Source organism: Perca flavescens, chromosome 10 (genome assembly GCF_004354835.1).
Source record: "Perca flavescens isolate YP-PL-M2 chromosome 10, PFLA_1.0, whole genome shotgun sequence".
Classification (NCBI taxonomy): domain Eukaryota; kingdom Metazoa; phylum Chordata; class Actinopteri; order Perciformes; family Percidae; genus Perca; species Perca flavescens.
Genome location: NC_041340.1, coordinates 12,434,398 through 12,456,848, shown reverse-complemented (window position 1 = coordinate 12,456,848; position 22,451 = coordinate 12,434,398). Strand labels below are relative to the sequence as shown.

General features: G+C 40.8%; 1 protein-coding gene across 4 annotated transcripts in view; it reads right to left on the bottom strand.

Moving 5' to 3' along the window:
• Positions 1-22,451, bottom strand: part of atp8a1 (ATPase phospholipid transporting 8A1) — a 110,379-nt gene that overhangs the window by 24,409 nt on the left and 63,519 nt on the right. For all 4 annotated transcript variants that reach the window (XM_028588902.1, XM_028588899.1, XM_028588901.1 and 1 more), the window contains 8 exons: positions 22,354-22,423; positions 21,615-21,699; positions 20,543-20,682; positions 18,526-18,664; positions 15,425-15,489; positions 11,652-11,824; positions 9,099-9,282; positions 6,988-7,098 (listed from right to left, as the gene is read on the bottom strand). In XM_028588902.1, coding sequence (XP_028444703.1) covers positions 6,988-7,098; positions 9,099-9,282; positions 11,652-11,824; positions 15,425-15,489; positions 18,526-18,664; positions 20,543-20,682; positions 21,615-21,699; positions 22,354-22,423 — 967 coding nt within the window. The remainder of the gene's footprint in view (positions 1-6,987; positions 7,099-9,098; positions 9,283-11,651; positions 11,825-15,424; positions 15,490-18,525; positions 18,665-20,542; positions 20,683-21,614; positions 21,700-22,353; positions 22,424-22,451) is intronic.

Genomic DNA, 22,451 nt, shown 5'->3' with positions numbered 1-22,451 from the left:
TTAGTCTAAGTTAGCCAGGTTTTAAACTCAGGAAAAGCAGAGGTAGGCCACAATAGAACAAATCAGGGAAAAATGAACAACAGTGGGAAAGCCTAGACCTCCAGATGCCACCTCCACGATGCAAATTGCAGAGTGGATTCATCACGGGATTACCTACAAACATTTATCAAGCCCACTATTTCCATCCTTGATCCTCCTAAAGACAAGTGGGTGACAGACGAGGTTAGTTATAGGGGCAGAGTCAGGGCTGTGGGACTCTGAATGATGTAGACTTTGATATATTATGTCAGGAAAGGGAGATAGAGGTAATGTAAACCATATGCTGGGTGGAGAGGAGACTTATCACATATCTTGATTAGTCATACTTACCTGAACAAAACAATGCCTCTAAGTTCAGGACAGGAGCTAGGTATTGTAAATTAATTATATGAGCATGCAAGTAGAGAAGTTAAATTACAGTATCTAGAAGGAAAAATGGCATGTGTGAATTTTTTTAAATTGTTGCAAAGCAGATTTGTCTGACATTTCCTGGAGAAAAACTGCATGTACTGTACAATCTGAAAACTGATTGTATACTGACAGTGAATCAGAAATTGACACTTTGTGGTCCAAAACCACCTCTTGCTAATGTCAGATCTGTCAAGGGAACATCAGGGTACTGTGTTTTGGACATGGCCAACCAAGCATTTCCTCGCTTCATTTAACTTCATTATGAAAGCATGAACTGCTACAAATTCTCAGATTGGGACAAAGCTTATTTAAAGGCCCCACCCGCCCGCTGCCACTCTCTACACGCCCAATACCAATCTGCCACTGGCCCTTTCCATTTAATCGTGTAAGCATATGCATGAAAACAAATGTCTGTCACCCCCCACTCACCCACCCTTCATTCCCTCGGTGAGGCGGGGTGCGCTATAGACAAGGCCTGTGTTTATGTGTGTGCCCCCAGACCCTGCCCCTCAACTCCCCTCTGCCACACCCACCCATCACAGATCCAATCCTCCTCTCCATCAGGTGCACTCTACCATGATGTTGTTTCTTTTATATGAGGGGGCCTGTTTTCAAATTCACGTGGAATGTTCACTCAAATCTGGGACCATGTGTCTCTGTAACCATGAGAAACAGGAGGTGTACGGTACATCTGTTGGCAGTGCAAGAATAGTTTTAGGTGTTTTAGGTCTTGGCTTCCTGAAAATACATTCAGATGCCGTTGCTATGGGTTATATGTAGATGAAACCCAAGCCATGAGGCAGATTCAACCATTAGCGTGGCTCAAGCAATGGTAACGAGAGGCTAGCGAGTAGGTCAAACTGCTGAATTAATTACAGCTCTGCCCAATGAGAGGCTCTGGGCTGATATATTGTTGTGCTAAGTCCAAAAAGGCTCCTATTCATAGCATGTGGTAACTGCCTCTGTGTGAGTGTTTTGGCCTGGTCCTTGGGGTCCCAATAGCTTCTCTCTCTTTCTCCCTCTCTCATCTCTTGAGGGACAGATGCATTGATTTGCTCATTAGGGGAAGTTCCAGGCAGGATTTTTCTTCCTCTTTTCTTCTCCTCATTGAGTGCCACTCAGCGGAGGGGTGTGGCTGGCCTCTCTCCCCGACTGCACATCATGAAAAACAGTACTGGAGGGAAGCGGGAGTTAAGAAAAGAGGGATTGGGCAGTGGCTAGCCGATAAGACTTTATGCATATTCATCAACGAATCAAAAATCATTGATTCCAAGGCTGCTCCACAGCTCTGCAGGCCTTGTCTAGAAGTGGCTATGGGTTGAAGGGGTGGGGGGAGCATGACATTTGTCCTCAACAATGAGAGTCCTGATACTCTTAAGCTTAGTACTGCCGAATTGCTAATGGAATGCATACACAAAGCAAGCAAAGAATGTAAAGGGACATAAAGAGAGCGGATAAATATGCTGCAAATATGTGGAGCTACAAACACAAGCGATCTTACAATGCCAAGCAAGGCCTCTGTGGTTTCATTCAGCGCGCAATGGTCGGCAAGCTTTGCTCTGAAACTCTGAGCTGTCTCTAACTACACTGAGCCGCACTGAATGAGCTTTGATGTAATTGCCTCATAAATGCCACTTGTCCATCAGGCCCCTCTGTAGCACCCTGGCAAAGTGCCAATCAAACATGAGTGGCCAGCTGGATCGGTCATTTGAATGAAGTTGCTATGGCTTCCTTTGGAAAGGTCTTTTAGCTTGAATGTGACTGAATTCAATTCTTGTCATGCCTGTCCTTAAGTTAATGGTGTAATTTGTAACAAAGTAAGAGTTATGCATTCTGCTTTAAGTTTGTAAAGCACTGGGCCGCATTGTTTAAATAATATTTGAGTTATTTTATACCTGCTTTTTTCAATTAGATAGATAGACAGTCATGTTTCAAGCATGATCATGGTTGAACTGTTCTCTAACTGACAAGGACAAGGACGAGGAATGCAAAGTTGCAAACCAAAATCGACAGCATGGGGAAAGCCAAAGGAAACACTGTTAAGCAGTTCCAGCTGTCAGTCAATCATCCACTGAAGGGACAGCCTTACATTCTGACTCACAATTAACCCTCAGAAAGTCACAGAAAATCTTGAATGATCATACAACTATTCCAAGAGCCTCAGACTAAGTTGCGCTCACATTCATGTCTTCCACAATAGCCCCAGAATCCTTCACCCTCCTACTCTATGTCTCTTAAAAAGATCCAAAAACCCAGTGGAAAGAGAGGGAGACGAAAAGAGGCTTAAACACAGTCTCCCAGTCCTGGTATTCAAGTTGCAACACACACTGTAACAGACAATGGTGCTACGAACAAAAAAGGTAAAATTCCCATCAACATCCTTGAGTCTATCCTTGCAAGGTAGCCTGGGAGTCTACGAGAAAAACATGCAAGCACAAAAGTAAACCTATTAGTGCAACAAATGCAGCTTTTAGCCATACCCCGGGGTTGCTGGTGTGTTAGATGTCAGGGTCTTACAAAACAGGGACGTTTGAAATATTGAAGCAGCCTAAAAGTAAAGAAATTTCCTATTATCTACCTGAATCCCCTGAAGGAGCGTAGCACAAGGGGGAGGGGGAGTTTTGTTTTCAGAGAGCAACAAAAGGTGTGCTAGAAAGAAGCTCGCCCTGCAGACAGAACTATAGATGTTATGTTCCAATTGTAGGAAAAGACCTGCTTTGAAAAAGGCCATGGTAAGCTTCATAGTAGTTGGACACACAAATAAATGGATAAACAATGTTAAGAGGAATTTTGAACAGGTTTTGATGTGATTGTGGCATACAGGTCCAGTAAATAGGTCAGACCTATTTCCACAGTGCTGTGTTAGCACTGGATAATGGTCTGGCTATACCACCTATCTATTCTAAAGACAGGGGAAAAAACTCTCTGGCTTGTTTGTATTTCTTAAAACCAATCACAACCGTTTTGGGTGGAGCTAAGCCCCGACAGCAGAGAAAGCGAGAAAGGGAAGGACATCCTGTCAGGCTTTATCCTAGCATTGTACATCCATTGCGCCAGACTAGAATTCAAATGAAGGGGAAAAAAGTAAAAAGGGGAAAAAAAAAAGACTAGGGTTCGCACAGTCTTGAATTTATGTAATGTATACATTAGAAGTTGTGCCACCTCTTTTTGACTTCAACAGTAAATTGTTTTAACATGGTTAAAAACAGGGACAAAAATGAAAGAAATTCAACATTCAGGCACACATGATGTTTTTGCAGGCAGAAAATTCTATTAGCTTTCAAATTTTATTTTATTTTGGATCTGCATTCGTAGTATGGTGAGTAGCATGGTATTTTACCTTATCTGGAAAAAGGGTAGCATGATCAAACAGTTGCAGTTCCTATTAGTGCAGTTATATTCTGGAAAGAGACCAACTGCCCTCTTTTCACTTCAGGTCACAATAAGCCAGAAGCAGACATGCTGGAATGTAAAAGGTAGTCTACTGATTCTCCATGGTAGAGTATATAAACAAGAACGAGATCAGAGGTCAAGTGTCACAGAAAGAGGATGAACAAAAGACAATTTTAAAGTGCTCATATTTCCATGACATGTTATGTGGTGATGATATTTTAAAAACATGTGGTTGATCTTTTTTTTGCCACCGCATAGCATGGCCAGGGAGCACTCTCTAAATTTTCCCTTTTCATAGCACAAAGGTAGAAGAAGTCTGTCAATCACTTGCTTTCTATGGCTACTGGGCCCCCTCAAGAAAAATAAGTATATATGAGTGTGTGTGTGTGTGTGTGTGTGTGTGTGAGATATGTGTCATATGTGTCCTTACTTGTCTTGTTTTTATTTGCAATTCAGGCTATTTGGTAAAGCCAAGACAATTTTTTCACATTTTTCCGCAATAAAGTTCCTATTGTATCTAATTAACAAACAAAAAAGTCCTGGAGAAATGCACTGGCATTTTAACTTGCAATAAGAGCTCATTTTATTCTTCTATGCATATGTTTCCAATGTAAGTATATTACATATAGTACAGCAGTCTCCATTAAAACATCCTGATATGTAGTGAGGGACACAGTGTGATCAAACACTCAGTAGTGACTTCTGAATTAGAATTTAAGAAGATGCGAAGCTAAAGTTGCTGCTTCCGCCAGACAAGTGCATGGCCGGTAGATCAAAACATCGGAGCACTCCCGATGATAAAGCTGCTGCTGATAGGAAGCACTTAACGTGTCTGGTCATTCTTGGTTATAGCTCTGAACCTGCAATCAGCACTGGGTCTGGTATCTGTCAAATGCCATCAAATCTACTGCACACCAACATACCGATGTTGGGAGCAACATGTGTGTGAACCTTCCTAACCATCATCCATTGATATACAAGGAGAGGGGTGCTGGGTGGCTATAAACAGATCTGTTATAGACAAATATTCCTGGATCATCAGTACAGTAAAACATTAATAATTACAGGGCTGATCAAAACATCAATGTTTTTATTCTGTCCTATAGAGGTCAAGTCAAGGTTGTACCAGAATACTGCTGCAGATCCTCTTTCTACCTGGTTTCTGTTTTAGCTACAGAGTGAGACCTCTTTTCATCTTCTTCTTCTGTACTATCTTTGATTGCACTCGCACATGATCAGTAGCTCAGATGTAGAGCATGTCAGCTAGCTAACTCTAGAGACATTGACATATATAACATGGACCAATAGACCCCGTTGCTCTGGACGGAGACCAGTGAAGGCTATTAGAAGCACTTTTCCGGTGATCTCTTGCTTTACTGCGCAGCCTCCAACTGACAGAGACAACGTAAATGTGACGTGAGCAACGTGTCTGAAAGTTGTAAGTGTTCTGGTAGCTGTGCCAAGAGAAATCTCAATCATTTCAATCTTACAGAGACGGAGAGCGTAGGTATATGTAAGGAGATAACATAAGCACAGGCTAATTATCGCTAACTAACATGCTAGTTAACATTAGTAATTAAACCTAAACAGCTAATGTAAGTCGAAACTGTCTGCGAGCTTCTCCTGTACTATACGGTAATTCCTCTACTGTGCGACAGTAAGTCACTTGGTTATGACACAATCGTTAGCTTATTTTTAAAAAAACGTCTGCTACGGAGCTATAACGTGAGGTACAAGGTAATGGAGCCTTTTATACATTGTCGTGTTTCTTTAGAAATAAACAATGGACAAAGAGAGTCTTTAAACGCTTCAGAAGTAAAGTTATTCGCAGTCAAGTGACGTAAAAAAAAAAAAAATGGCGGTCAGTCTAATGCTAACAAGAGATGATTGCTTTGTAGCAACAAAATGGCGCCATCGGAGGTTCGCGTTCTGAAGCGAAGCTTACCCCCTTGTCTAGAGACAGTAAAAGAAAGCCTGTTTCTCCAACTTTGGTCAGTTACAAGGCAGGATTAGCTGGGAGACTTCTAAATGAGGGCGCACATGTAAGTAGTTCTTTTGTAGATTATGGTGAACTTGTGTGTGTTGTAGCAGTGCTTTGCTATTGAGAACAACGTAGCATGCTAGCGTTAGCATTAGCGTTAGCATGCTAACGTTAACGGTTGTGGTTAGCCAGCTCATTTCGGACTGTGACGTCAGTCTGAGCCGATTTTGAACAGCTCACTAGGAGACTGAAAGCAGGACACATTCAGAAACCGTATCTCACTCAAAACAGCAAGGATGGATTTTTTTCAAAGTTTGTATGTGTGTGGAAGCACCAGAGACACAAAAGAACACCCCAAATCCCAGAAGAAGTGTTTTTTTCATAATATGGGCACTTTAAGTTTACACCTTGTATAACAGTGTAAATGTGCAGTCCCCTCAAAATAACTCAACATACAGCCATTAATGTCTAAACCGCTGGCAACAAAAGTCAGTACACCCCTATGTTAAATTCCAATAGAGGCAGGCAGATTTTTATTTTTAAAGGCCAGTTATTTCATAGATCCAGGATACTATGCATCCTGACAAAGTTCCCTTGGCCTTTGGAATTAAAATAGCCCCACATCATCACATACCCTTCACCATACCTAGAGATTGGCATGGGGTACTTTCCATAAAATCATCTCTCAATGCAAATCAAACTAGCTATTAGGCTAACTGACATAAAACCATGCCAATCTCTAGGTATGGTGAAGGGCATGTGATGATGTGGGGCTATTTTAATTCCAAAGGCCAAGGGAACTTTATCAGGATGCATAGTATCCTGGATCCAGATGCAGCAACTGCATGGCCTATTTCTCGCTTAAAATGTTTTCAGAAACACGTTTCAGTTAACTTTTTTTGTAAAATACGAGATCGTATTTCGAACAAGCCGCCATCACTATCGGCTAGAGAAGCCTGACCCACGTGACGCGTTGTCATTTCCGGTTTTCATTTTTTGTATTACGCAACGCGCACGCGCAGAACGTACTCTCAAGACGGAGTCGCTTCGGTGTGTTCTAAGGCACTTTTTGGACCTCGGGGAGCAGACTGATCAGTCCGACTGACTTTTCTGCCAACGGTCAGCCGTCGGGTGGGTGTGTCAGGGCCTTAAGAGCTTCTTACCTCAATGATGTAGAGGACAATGTTCTTGTAGAAGCAGTACAGGATACACTTGGCTACACGGTTGTAATTCCAGGCTCCGTGGACGAGCAGCAGATTCTTCAAGTATTTGAACTGTGTGGGAGGGGAGGAAATGGAGGAAAACGACAAAATGAATGAATAGCAAAAGTCTGTGTAAAGTACACTGTCTAATGGTTCCTCGTAATCAGAGAGCAGTGCTGAAACACTGAAGCAGTTACAGGAACTTCAAGATTAAAGAAAGCAGCAGTGTTTTGTCATCCCCCAGCAGAGAGGACTGATGAGACATTGAAGCCAAAGACTCTCACTAACACATTCCAGAAATGTTGAGTTAAAGATTGTAAGATCAAGAGTTTAGTTGATAAAAATGAAGGAGTTCATATGGGGGTATTGGTCTCCAAGGACTCAGCATAATAGTTAAACTGCTTTATAATTATACCACCATTTAGGGACTGTTATGAACTTGCAATTTCAGTGCAATTTCTGCCTGATAAGTGTGATTATATTGGAGCAGAAGTTCGAGGCAATTGTTTCATCTTAGTTGCCAGTAAATGACTAAAACAAAGCACACAATCTACTCTTGCCTTCTCTTGCCTTTCACAAAATGAAAAGTTCTTAAAATGTCTCAGAAACCACAGTACGAGGTCTTTCAGCATTACCACAGTATTTGTTGGTGAAATGACAGCACAGTGGCAGCCCCCAGTTTGTCTGACCCCTCGAATGGTCGGATCAAACATCAGTTAACACAAACCTGAGCTGATGACAGATGAAGAGCAGAGGTGCCTCGGCCCAAAGCCTCTTCACTCTCCACTCGCTTCAACAGATAACACTGAGCTTTTAAGTATTAAATCTTAGGAACTAGCTCCCTAACAATCTACAGCAGCAAGGAGCTCATCGGATACTCTCGAACATGAATATAAATCATGTAGAGGGAAAGAAAAACAAGTTACACAACTTCCAAGGATTGATTTCAGTTTGCAGACTGCAAATTACACTTAATGTACCGTTACGCCAATATATGGAAAACACCACTGGAAGTCTGGAGGTGTAATTTAATTTGATGCTGGGACACAACCTAAATGGATTCTATGAGGCCACCTGTCTTTGAAAGACATACACTTTTACATGTCATGCCGATTGATGGGGGCACTTAAGACAAATCCAAGTCTCTTGAATGGTAATTGCATACTGAAGCACAGAGAGCGTACTGTGTTTTAGTCAGCTACTGGTTTCCTATTCTCTCAAGCCCTGTGGCTGTAATAGAAACATGATGTACTGAGTGGCATGCTGTGTAGAAACAGAACCATGACACAGGAACTCCATGGCTTTTGTTGCTTATGGGTATCACATATCGCAGCAGAGTTTCAGACAAACTGGTTACTAGGATGTAATAATGTATTTAAGAAGTAGCATTCTACCGGGATCTGTTTCTGTATGGTTATGTTGGGAGTTGGGTGTCACCAGATGCTTGTTTTACAGGGGTTACTACTCCACTGTGTAAGTAATGGCCTATTGTTACTGGGAACAATGTGCCAAGCTATCACTAACCCATATTACACTTGAGACAACAATGACAGTACTAACAATTTGTGGAATCTGACTTTTAGAAGATAGAAATGGATGGGCATGGATATGTGCATTGCTGCCAAATTGAGGACATGCACCTGCAGCTTAGAATAAAACATATTTTTATCAAGTTAAAATCACATTTTAGCACTGCCAAAGGGTAAAATCTGGTCTTTTAGTCTTATTTACATTTTATTTACATAATTTAACGTCAGGGTGTCAGTGTCCAAATATTTTTCTTCCAATAGAAAAAAAACTTAAAACAACTACAGGTGTTGATTAAGACCGTCTTCTGTTAATCTAGTCTGAATATTATTAGCAGTTAAGCAGCTAATCAATCATGCATTGGCATACTTTTTTTCTGACCCTCTCTGACTGCCTAATGCCATCAGCAAAGCTGTCAAAGTTACTCTACATATTATAATTTAGGCATTTTAATATAAACAATAACTGGTTAAGTTCCCCCTTTAGATACCTATGTCTTCCATCTCCGACTCTCACTTGGTATAAGCCCCTGCCATTGTGCTCACCTGGGCAATAGAGTAGTCAGAGGAGTTTGCAGCTTGCAGACCCTCGTTGCCGGAGATTCCCACACCGACGTGAGCTGTCTGGATCATTCCCACGTCGTTAGCACCATCACCAATGGCCAGCGTGATCACCTTCACCTGTTTCTTTACCATCTCCACCACCTCTGACTTCTGAAGAGGAGATACTCTAAAAAGGGAGGAGTAGCACAGGGAATATTGTGTATTTAATGAAACTAGATATTCATTTGTGGTAATCAGCAAGTGCTATTAATGTGGTAAAATTTGTCGTGGTAAAATTTGTGCTACAACAGTGAGACATACAGTATGCAGTGCAAAGGATAAGGCAAGACATACATTATAAGAAGAGTAGATGTCAGATTATACAGTACATATTACACAGAAACGTATTGTCCAGAAAATTCTATTTCCTACTTCCCCAGAATTTGGGCAGTATAATTGCGGTGTGCATAAAATAATATTCATTCTTGAGATCAGCACTTGGCAAAACCCAAAGCTCTTCCTTCACTTTGTAGAATTGTAGGTTGAGGTGTGCAGACGGTCGTGCCAAACTGTGTGAACACCCTAAAAATAAACATATGGGCATTTTGTGCAGAATATTTCTTTAAGAATCACAAAAAAAATCAGGTGCCAAGGTGGCAAAGAGAAGAAAGCTCTTGTAGAGACTGCATTTTATCCCCAGTGGCAGTGCTTCCAACTTTACCGAGTACCACGTAATCGGCATTGTTTGATGGCGGGCAGCCTGGGAGGGATTGTATCATGTCATGCTGGATGGGCGAGGTGATGTGTGAAGGCATGTGAGATCTAGGGGAGAGAATGGACTTCATGGTGAAGCTCCTCAATGTCAAGTAAGGCAGCTGGTGGCACATAGGAGGAAGCACATGTCTGTCTAAAGGAACATTCAGTGCCTTATTCTGTATTCATCGCCTTGACATGTGCTTTTGGACCACCATATGGCGGAGTTGCTTGGAGTGTTACTTTGTCTTATGCCACCTTATGCCTTTTCTGAAGAGTCCATCATGTTTTTTTAATCCTCCGTGTCCTCCTTAGCTACTAGCAACTGCGCTGGAGGTGTCATGGAAGGCTTGTATCATGTGGACGCGGTGACCGTTTTGTTGCCATTTCTTAGAATTCCTCATGGGGGTAGCAGAAACTACACACTAAAGCTTAAACTAATTATTATTGGCTGTACCAGTGATAATTTACGTGTGTCCTGTTACAGGGGATGAATATTTGCGCCTTTATTTTGCATTTTATAAATAATTTCAGGTCACTTCATAGAGATCGGTTTTCACTTTGACATTAAAGTTCCCTTTTCTGCTGATCAGTGTAAAAAAACAACAACAAAAAAACACTTTAAATCTAAATCTATACTGTTGTAATGCTTTATACCAACAGCAATGTTGGCAGTGACGAAGACTGTATGGGGAACTGGGCACTACTGCTATAAAGACTACTTGTTATATTCTGGGAGAAGCATTTCCCTTTTTACTGCTTTTTCTCGAGACCCTGTAAGACCTTTCTTACTAGGACCATTAAGTAGAGCCAATCATTAGGTGATGGTTGGGACACATCTCGTAACTCTTCCTTTACAAGACTTCAAACTAAACTGTATGCCCTCACTGACAGCAAAGCCTGTAGCCTCCCACAAAGGAGCGTCCTCTTAGTGCACAAGAGGTTTGGAGGTAGTGTACAGTACAGAGAGTCTCCAGAGATAATGTCGTAAACTGATAGCTGTCTGGAGCTGTGAAATGGTTAATGTTAATGTTCTCCGTGGTTTAAGAGGCCTCATTCATCTCCTGGTGTCTGTTAGTGCCCACAGAGTGTGCACAAGGTAAAGACAGGTAGAGGTTAAGGAAAAATAAATACAAATTTGTTGTAATGCACTGAGTCATAAGGTTTACTGTTGTTCTGAAAACGTGGTGCTGATTTCTGGCCCCAGACCCCGTCATGGTTCCTTGAGTACTTAAGTACTTCCTATTATTTATGTGGCCTGGGCAGGTCAACAGTGTACCTGCATAATGTTGAAAGTTGCCATTTAAATTTATAACTATCACACTTTTTAAACTGCTGCCATGAAATACTCAATGATCTTTATGGCATAAGACATAATACTTTGTTGTTCAACCACAGAGTTTTTAATTGAATTTAAGTCATTTTAAAGAAAAAAAATGCCCAACATTACTTTATTTCAGCTTCTCATTTGTGAGGATTTGCTCCATTTCTCAGTTTTATATGATTGTAAAATCATCCTTGGGTTTGGGGCTATTGGTCAGACAAAAATACGCAATTTTATGACATAGTAAAGAGCCTTAAGTTTAAGAATTTTCCATCTCTATGTCCAGATACGGTTTTGAGCCGCTGCATTAACATGGACTAATGACTCCAGTACTGTATAGCATTTAAAAACACATTTTGTGTAGGGTTTTTCAAGTACAGAAAAAGACTCGGTACACACGGTCTTTGCACCTACTTTCATTTTGGTCTGTGGAATTTATTGTCTCTGGTTTATTTTATTGTTTCAGGAGTAAATCTTACCTGCAGCATATGACAGCTTTACAGGACAGGGCGAGGTCGAGGAAGTACTGTCGCACTCCGAATGCGAGGGCGTATTTGAGAGTCTTCCCGTCAATAATGAGAGCAAAGTCGTTCTCCTTGTAGAGGGCATCTCCCAGCATTCCACAGTGGTGGCTGAGCGCTTCCCTTGTTCTCTGTGTGATGAAAAACATGTAATTAATGGGAGTTTAATTAGTGCAATTAGTCAATTTAATTTTAAGCCTAGTAGTGTTAAAGTTGCTAGAGGAGAAATGCACTGTAATTAGATAGTGTAAGTTGTTTTGCCCGGTTGGAATGGTTTGGAAGAATCTACTGTGCAAGCTGATTATGATTAATTCATTTATAAGTCAGTAAAGTTTTTTAAGAGGTTTTGGTTTTAATTCTATTTTAAAAAGCCTTCGCCAATTTGTTAACAGATACAAAAATATTGAACAATTATTACAATACCAACTTTTGGGAAAAAATAAACTGTCAAATGTTTTTGTTAGTTGTAACATTTTTCATTTGCATTTGAGGATTTATTAATCCAAAGGCTGAGATGCATGCAGAATTGGTATGATTGATACTGAACCACACTATTTATATTTTATATGTGTTCTTGTATTATATCCTATTTATTATTTCTTGTATATTCTGTATGTGTGCTGTGTGTCTGATGTGTTGCTGCTGTAGCACTGAAATTTCCCAATTTGGGATCAAAAGTCTATCTAATCTAATCTAATTCTAATAGTTAAATAGATGGCACAGATCTGCCCACTCTTCTTGCTAATCCCAAACTGCTACAGAGCAGCTGCTCTTGATATTTTAGATATTTATTATGTTTCCCATGCTTATTACACTCAGACCTTCGCTATGAAGTGATAACACAAGATGAGTTCTGAGAATGGATCATGTTTGCTTATACAGTATATACAGCTTTGATGATGAGTGATAATGAAAAGCCATAAATATGAGAATGGCAAGAGGATTTACTGTCCTGGTATACGGACATGTGGACTGGATGGATGAAGTGGTGAGATCATTGTTGTATTCATCATTCAATCATCTTCCCCACAGATGGTGAAGCCATTAGGAAATACTGTGTAACCACTTTCTCAGTGACAGGTAGATAATACATGTGTATTTTCAATAAAAAGAATATAATATTAATATTTTTATTTTTTATAAATTACCTGGCTTCAAAAGTACAAAAATATAATAGAAGCACTTCTTGCAATACAATTATATCCCTTATGGTGGTTAAATGACTGTAAAGACAGTTTTAAATGAGCAGAAACAAAGCAATGATACAATGCAAGGCATCAAAACTAATGTGCCATGCAGATGTTCAAACAGCTATAATAATTTAAAAAATGGTGGCCATTAGCAGAACTGAGGGAGGGAGGGGTCCGGCCTGGTGTTGAGGTCAGCTATGTCAAAGCAGTCAGATTGTACCAGGGGGACCAGGCAACGTTCGCTTGGCATAACAAAACTCTGAAACCCCAGCTTAAAGGAAATATTTGGAGAAAGGGGCTTTACGTTTCACAAAGCGAGAGAAGGAGAGTGAGAGACACGCACAGAAAGAGATGATGGATTAACAGAAGACAGAAACTGAGCAAGAGGATACAAGCAGAAAGCAGCTGCGAGGACTTAACCATCCCTGATGGGGTCTGTAAAACAGCAAGAGATGGTGAGCAGTGGGCAGGTTTGTGTGTGTGCGTGTGTGTGTGTGTGCGTGTGTGTGTGTGAGAGAGTGTGTGTGTGTGTGTGAGAGAGAGGGAGAGAGAGTGAGAAGCACAGGTTAGGTTGTGATATCTATATTCCACCAGAGGAAAAAATTAAATCCTTTCAATCCCAGTCAGTTAACAGAGTGATTTTAGATGACATCTCAAAGTGTAAGTGCATGTGTGTGTGTGCTTTGCATAAGCCAGTATAGCATATGTATGAGAAAGAATTCAATTTGTTTGGGACACAATCTATTCATCACGTGTGTGATAAGCAAAGTTTGCCATTTCGTCAAGTAGGGCAGCCATTTCCCCCCTAATTTCCATGGAGGAATTTTAGCACTAATGCTACATGTCTCCTCCTAAAGCCTCTTTGTTATGGCTATAATGACCAGTTTAGCCTATGTGACTAGCTAGTGTTTGGCTTTGGAATGGGTTTGTGCTGTCCATTCAGAAATCCACAAGAGCTTCCCATAAAGACTGAGCTCTATTGTTGATATAGCTCTTGAGTGATACAGCCAACAGGACGTGACACTCACAATGTGGAATCTGGACATTTGTATGGATGTAATGTCATCATCTGTCTCAGACTTGAAGCCACCCTCAAAGGGAACGTTTAATTTTTTTATTGAGTGTTTTTCTCTTTTACACAGAAAAATGAAAATAATAATAATAATGTATCTGTGACTGTACTTCATTTAAGATTAAGATACTAATGCTTAATATGTGTGGTTAGCTCTTCGAATGATTAAACACGCTGACTGGAAGACCAGGCTGTTCAAAATGACATAATAATGCATCCGGGAATTTCAGTTCTAGTAAGATTTAGTAGAGAGGATGTCTAAAACTTTGTCCTCCCTTTAATAATAATTTCTAAACACAGCAAAAGAGGAAAGACATGCTCCAATTACTCTCTTTCACAGCACAAGAGCACTCAGAATTACCAGCCCTGCTGCCCGGTCCTCTGTTCACTGGGCCTCCTCAGTCTTGGTGGAGAGGTTTCTCCCTTTGCACTTTAACAAACTGCCTTATGTAAGCATCTGTTCAACCACAGGAGAATGAGAGCTGACATTTCAAAGCGCTGGTTCGCATGCTTTATGAATGCACCGACCCCACATTTCTACCTCAGCTTCATTTATCACGCTTAACGACTGGCTGACAGAGTGAAGGCCGTCCGTCATCACCCCCAAACGCCCTCCTGCTTCTTCCCGTCCCTTCCCCACTTCTTCTCACCATTCCCCCGTTGTCCGACAAACTAAACCCAGTCGAGTTTCTCCTCCATCTGCGGCTCCTCTGTTTAGCTTACTCCTGCTCGGAAGTGCAGGGACTTGCCCTTTTCAATCTCAGAAACAACAGACAAGGCTCTCCTGCCGGGGGGTCAACAGACTTCTCTGCTGGGTGTCTTAAAGATGTTAAAGGCAGATTTGGAATGTGTGTTGGCTGTGTGTGTGGAAGGCTCCCTGTGGCCTCATCCTTTCAGGTCGAGACAGCTTTTTTCACAGGGATTGGGTGATGAGATCAGGGGATTATTTTACTTAAGGACCTACTAATGATGTCATGATTTTACCCTCAAGATCACAACTCCTGAACAACTAAAACTACTGTATATATTATAGGTGCCAAATGTTTTATCAATTTAGTATAACGTTTCAAATTTGGATTACAAGCTGCCAAAACAATATCATAAATCAATCGTAAATGACATTTGTATCGAGTCATTGTTAGTCTTGACCTCTGATGCATCCTTGCTCATGTATCAAACAGACATAGATTGATCAATAGCGGGTTTGTATTAAGTCAGCTGTTTTGAAAATGCTGGAAGATGCATGAGGAAAATGGCAATTAGGTTATTTTGTAATAGATAAATTAAATTAGGAATAAATTGAATGACTGATCAAAAAAAAAAAAAAAAGTTATGTATAGATTAGAAGAAGCAAGAGTCTCAATACAATATTTTGTAAAGCAATGATGATCTTTATGTGTTTTGGTGAGGTTTTCGCTTCTGTATGCAGGGACGTTAACTTGAGGATGTACAGAATGCTAAATACTCACATCAAGAGTGTCTTCATTGATCACAAGCATGCCCATGTTCTTGGTCAGTAGTTTGCAGGAATGTCCTATGATAAAACAGAAAAACAAGAAGATTATATTATGTTTCATAAAACACATTTAGAAGACTTAAAAAGACTGGAAAGTACGCACGTATGTAGGCAGGAAATTGTAGTGTACCTTAGATTTAATATCCCCCCCTTTAGTTTTCCAACTGATCTTATTGGGGCTCAAACACATATCCACACACTTCCACACACACACACACACACACACAGATTAAATAGATAAAACAAAAAATAAAAAAAGAAGAAAACTAAATTAATTAAATAAGGGACACCACATTTTGTAGCAAAACATTTTAAGGGACGCCAATTAAAATGTTGCAGCTCAGAGCCAGTGTCTCGGGACATGACTAATGAGTTTGGTTTATAAGAGTTTGTCAGTTTCCTGTTTTAATAGGCAGTACAACTTGGAGTTAGCCAACATGGCTCCCTGGGGAGCGTTCCCCTCAGCTCTTGGCTGGGACAGATGCTCAGGGTCACCAGCAAGGTGGTAGAGGGAGCCTCCCATTGGGGAAAACAAAAATGTTTCATGAACCAAAGACTGAAGCCTTCAGTTGAAAACCGTGGCCGTATGAAAGGGCTGCCGTCTGTGGCATAACCACATGAATATTTGTGGGCTTCAACACTTTGCTTCTGTCTGGAAAGAAATTTTAGTTTCTTTAAAGAGGTTACCACAAGGCCCATGTTTTGTGAATACATGGGTGGCATTGTCGGTGAGTGAAACGGAGATAAGATTGCACAAAACACACAAAAGCACACAGTCGAACACAATAATGCGCACACAGTACATGCAGAGGGGGCCTTGCATGAGGAAATGAGAGGGTTTCACCTCCGGAGTCAAAACCAAAACAGTGTTGGGGTTTGGGTCTGGCGGATTGTTTTCTTAAGTGTAAAGGTGCAAATGTCAAAAAATTTGCCAATGTGAGGAAAATGTCTCCCCATCTCCACACTGTCTCTACTCCCTTCCCCCTTGTTAGTTCCTGCCACAGTCCTTCCGCTTAATGTGTTTACCTTAAGCTCATTTGACTGTGGCCAAACTGCCCTTTTTTATTTCACCAGAGAAAGTTGAATTCCTGGCCTTTCTCGATCTCAGCGGAACTAAACACTGCTCCCAAAGGACTTGAGGAATGTGTAGGGACACTCGAGTCACAGTAATCTCAAATGTTGCAACTGCAGCAACAAATAAAAGGTTCAGTAGGGAACTTTTATTTATTTTTTTTAAAACAACTTCTTGTCATATTTCCTCAAACTGTCACTATACCATAAAGAATGGGTTTCGCTGCACTCTCTTTTTTACAGCTAAACAGTACACTAACATGTGTTTCTGAAAACATTTGAGGCGAGAAATAGGCAATGCAGTAACAAAATCTTGATTCATATTTGATCAGCGGTGCAAAGTTTAACAGTGTTGACTGCACATGGGAAAGCAGGTGGGAAGCATATTTGTGAAAGAAGATAAGGGGTTGTGTGTCTCTCTGCTGATGATGCACCCTGTGGCCAAATTTAACACAGCAATGTTTATGTGCTTCTCATCTGTAATACCTTCATAAAAGTAAGTAGTGTTTCCCAACTAGCTGAAGAGCGGGTACTTTCCCTTCATTACGTACAGTATGTTTAAGTCCCCTTAACAAACAACTCACAGCACTGGGAGCATGTCCCAGAGCAAACATGGCTCTTTCCTCAGACAGCCAGACACACAGTGTCAGAGTAGTTACTTTACAATATGTCATGATAGTTCAGGATTAGAGACAAACAGAAACATTAACAGTCTTTACAGCTTCAGATCAATCAGATCTGCCGTGCTTCAAAATCAATAATTTGTAAAAAAAAATAAATGAATAAATAAAAAATAAAAAATAGTAAACATTGCATTTTTGCCCAATATCCTGTGCCAAGAGTGGCATTTGGGTGGTTCAGGCCACCTCGAAACATAGAAAAATCTAAATGTGATTCACCAGTCAAATGTGGCAAAATGTGCACCATTAACCCTAGCAATGGGGATCGTCTTTCAGTGAGGAAAATAGTAAAAAACAAAGTCAATATTGAGCAGAGATTTTACAGAGCAACTTAGTCAAACGGCGGTCCTGTAAAAATACTTCCAGTGAGCATATGCTTCTGCAGAGCTCCGTCACATCTGGGTACGGTGGGCACAAAGGGCTGATTCAGTCAGGCCACAGTGGTAGGTATAGCCACAAAGGGAGGTACTTTTCATATCTATTTTTCTGGAATCCGTGTTTAAATGTTGGCTGCATTCAAGGTAGATCCGTTTGTAGTAGTTGGCCACATATAAGAGCTGTGATACCAGTACGAATTAAGGAAACTGAACTGGAACTGGTGGACTAGAGTTAGTCATTCACGTTCCTGATAACATCTGCGAGGCTAAAACCTCTGGGGGAGCCAGATACGTGAGAGCTGCCTCCTTGTGTACATATGCATGTTATTTATTTCATGTCAGTGCAGTGTGCTCATACATCATCTAGCATTCTACGACAGATGCTTTTGCTAGATATGTGTGACAGAGAAGCATTCAGTCAGTCAGTAGTTTGTCTTGCTGGGTGAAGAATGACCCCGGGACTGAGTGGAGCAATCTATCACAACACAGACCAGGTTCACCAGTGACTTTCCATTTGGTTTGAGACCAAGTGCACAAGCAGGGCATGCTGCACAAATATGAATTGGAGTATGTGGATGCAACAGTTTTTATTGTAAATTATTTAACATTTTAGGGGCACCTCTCTACATTAAAGGGGCACTCTACCAATTTGACACATGAAGTTCAGTTAATTGACCACAAGGACTAAATCTCGGTTTAGCTTTGAGATTTAATGGTTTAACAGAAAGCCTGCATTACCAGCTGGAGATGTGGGGTTTGAAAGAAGTGGGCATTTAGGAGGCAGGAGGGGTCTAATGATTATGCAATTGAGTTGTATTATGGGAAATATAGGATCCAGTGTTTTTGTACCTTGACCTATACTAGAGAATAAAAGTCCAGATATCTTGGGAGTCTCCCAACTTTATGGATGTGCGTCTGGCTCTTACCAATGTTAATGGCCGTTTCCTGTTTGTCCCCTGTCAGGATCCAGATCTTGATGTCCGCCTTCATTAGAGTCTCAATGGTCTCGGGCACCTTATCCTGGAGCTTGTCCTCTATCGCTGTGGCCCCCAGGAGCTGGAGGTTCTACACCAGAAATGAGTAAAAGACAGAAAAAAAAAAAAAAAAAAAAGTATTTAAAAAAAAAAAAAAAAAAAAAAGCCAGTAAGTGGTGGTCATAACAGAGGAAGGCCTTTAAAACGTCATGTGTCAGAGAAACATGTGAGCCGGGATTGTGTCACTCACTCACTCACTCAGTCGTATTTTTCCCTTCATCAGCTGCTCTTGTTTATCACCCAGAAAAAAACCATGACAGGCTTAAGAGGTTTTTGGATCAGTTACTGTGCCTCTGTGTGCATCTGCAAACACGATCTCTCCCACACAAAAACACCCACAAAATACTGTTGGTGTTTTTCCCAGAAACCTTGGTGGTTCTTTGGGGTTGGTTGTGGGCTCATATGGGCCCATCACGGGGCCAAAGATTTGACAAGACCCAGGGGTAGAGGGAAGACAGGAGCCAGCAGAAGAGGAAAGGCAGGGGAAGCTCTTTAAGTTGTGACCGGAGACCTGCTGCCTATACATCTGTAGCTCTGTCCTCTCCGATCATTTTAAACCACGCAGCACAGAAAACTGTGCCTGGGGAAGAACATGACTATAGCTGATGAGTCCTCATTTGCCTGTTTGATGTGAATTGTTCTTATGGTCCTGTGGTTTTTGTTAAAGGCATTATGTGGATTATGATACAAGAACTTGGATCAGGATTTCAACCCCTAAGCTAGGGTGGGACCATAACAACAGTGAATAGCCAAACGCTGGTAGATGCTGTCTCGTGTTAGTGAATTAACCATAATCTAAGGGACTGTACACTTCTGAATTCACCAGTCGCTGTGGAGAGTCAGCACTTTCCTACTCTGATCCTTATGTTAAAGAACAGAAGTTTTAACTTTGCAAACTGCAGCGTGGGAGACCACAAGACTGGCAGTTTCTATTTGTTGCATTGAACACTGGCCTCATGATTGTCTTCCTGGAAAATTATGTCCTGGCTAAGCTAAAGTACAAGTAGTCCATAAATAATCAATTTAAGCTTAAACTAATCAGTAAAATTAATGATAAAGGTTTCCTTCAAAGACTGAAGCAGTTTACTGTTATATGAGGGTAGGAAGCTCGAGGAATGATTCAGCAAATTATACAATTCTACCAATTAACTATTTTCAAAAGCACAGTACCGTAAAAGTAATGTAATGGAAAACAATCAAAGAGAATAATAATGAGTGAGGATTATGTTTCAAAGATGTACAACATCCTCTCAATACAAAAAATAATAAAGGAATAGTAAGGAAAAAGTTCACTTTTTTCCTATCAAGGCTGAATTATATGCACATGTAGCATTTAGTTTGTGAGATGATGAAGCAGTAACTTCTGATGACTGATTTCACACGGTGTTGGAATGTCTCAGTGTTTTAAATTTTACTGCAACTCCACTGTGCCCCCATGTGGTGTCATCGTGTGCATTTCAAAATATGGGTGGCCCTGAGGAGAAATAAACCCCAAACCCTGGCAGCATCAGTGCCACACTCTGCCCATTAAGCAATGTACATTAAATTTTCCTCTCGGAAAGCTTTTATGTTTATTTCATGATTGATCGCCTCCATTTGTTTTGGGTAGCCATGAAGAACGTGCCAAGTGGCTGATTTACGACCGTGGCTTCCTGTGTTTGACTAGCGCTTCCACATAGACCCACCTCACAGAAAACCAATTCTACCTGCTGGTGAACCCTTGAATCTCTCTCACAAAAACACACCATGCTTTAACCTTTCCAGGTGTGACTGCACTGACCCCATAAGCCTCCCACTTCCATTTCACAATGAAATGTGTAATGGCGGGACTAGTTAAGGAAACATAACAGGAAGTCATGGCGTCAGGAACTGATAACACACAAACATATCAGTTGTTCACTTTGCAAACCTTTTCTATCAGTTCGTAGCTCTCCTCCAGTTTCAGGGATCTGTTCTGCAGGGAGGTGCAGGCTCTGCGGTAGATCTCCAGCCACTGCTGATAGGACGACTCACTGACGTCTGTCGCTGCAAAGCACAGAGTGCGCAGGCCTGGAAGAGGAAAGCAGCATCACAACACTTGGGTCAAAACATCCACACTTCTTACCATTTCACATGACTTCTTGAGCTTTTCTATACTTTTTCTTGCCATTTTGACATCTTATGGCATTTTATATTATTTTTGACTTATCAACATCTTGCCAGGTATAACAGATGGCAATTAGTCGTCTATGCACACTCTGATATCATTTATTCTCCCAACAGCTAAGATAATTACTTACCTGATACTACGCTAATGCAGCAAATCCCACCCATCTAGGCACTTGCTTTATATATGCCTTGTATTCCAAGCAGGATAAATACAAATTCTGACACAGTTTTACCTGGATTTAAATAACATGCAGATATTATCTGTGCAGTGTATTGTATCAGTGATTGTGTTTGTGGTTGAAAGTCCAAATATCTGAATAGAATTGAGCATTATAGATTCTCTGTTCAATGCAAATAACATTTAGGAAAGATCAAATATGTAGTTAATAATAGTTCATTCTTCTTGTCAGCGTGATAAAGGAAGTTATATTTTATTCAGGCCTCTCCAAGTTACAGTGACTGAAGATCTTCACAATCTATCCTGAATGCTATATTTAGCCTGCATCAAATATTCCCAATGACATCATTTTGCTGGTGTCTCACAAGGGGGCAGTATGAACACAGAACAAAAGGGAGAGTCTCTGATGCAGTTTCTTTCAGCATCACTGCGTTAGATTAACAATGCTTCAGCATACTCATATTAAGATTTAATGTTTATCAGGTAATGAGAAATGAGGATAAAGTCTAAGGAAAAGAAAACTACTTATTCTGTTGCAGCTGATGATCAAGTGGTGATAATGACCAGACAGAAATGTGGGGAGCATACAGTGTACATTAGAAGCATCCTAAGAGATGTCTGACTGGCAGACAGGGGGCGATGTTTGTCCACTCACCCTCAGTGGCAAACTGTTCCAAGTGCTTCAATGTGATCTCTTTGTACCTAGAGCTGTCTGCCAGGCGGTCATAGATCACTGTGTCCTGAAGGTAAACAAACACTGATTGGTTATTGACACCCAGAGTGGAATGAAAGGAACTTCCTGGACTTGGGCTACTGCACAAATGAGTGTTATCGGGTTGAATATAGCAGTTTCTGTAGCCCTTTCACTTTCTACTCAAGTTTGCCCCAAAATCTTTTTGTTCTGAAATAATCTTTTAAAAGGCAGTTACAGGGGAATGAATTAATTCACAACAAATAAATCTGGATCCTGTAATGGATAAATTATTCTGTGAGTAATGTCTTTTAATAACATAAAAAAACCATCAATTCATTAAAGGGTTTAGCATCAAACAAAAATTAAACATAAGTAATAGTAATTACTTTTTATGCATTTAGCATTGTCCTTGTTGATATCATAAAATAAAAATTGTGCCAAACAAAAATACACATTAAAACCAAGCGAATAAAAAACCCATACTGAATGCATTTGTATAACCTTTATTTTGCAGAGATACCCATGTGTGAAATATGGTGATCTTGCTTTATGCTGCTGCTCATTGAAAAGATTTCCTGATAAGAGGGAGCGGCAATAATGGGAGAAGAGTGTTCAACACTAGTGTGTGTGTGTGTGTGTGTGTGTGATGATGAAAGTGATGGGCTGTCATGCGTTGCCATGGAGAGAGACAGACACTCACAGCTCCTTTGCAGTAGAGGCGGATCTTCCCAGATGGGGTGCGCATGATGACCGACATCCTCTTCCTCGTGCTGTGAGAGAAAAAGGCAAGAAAGAGAG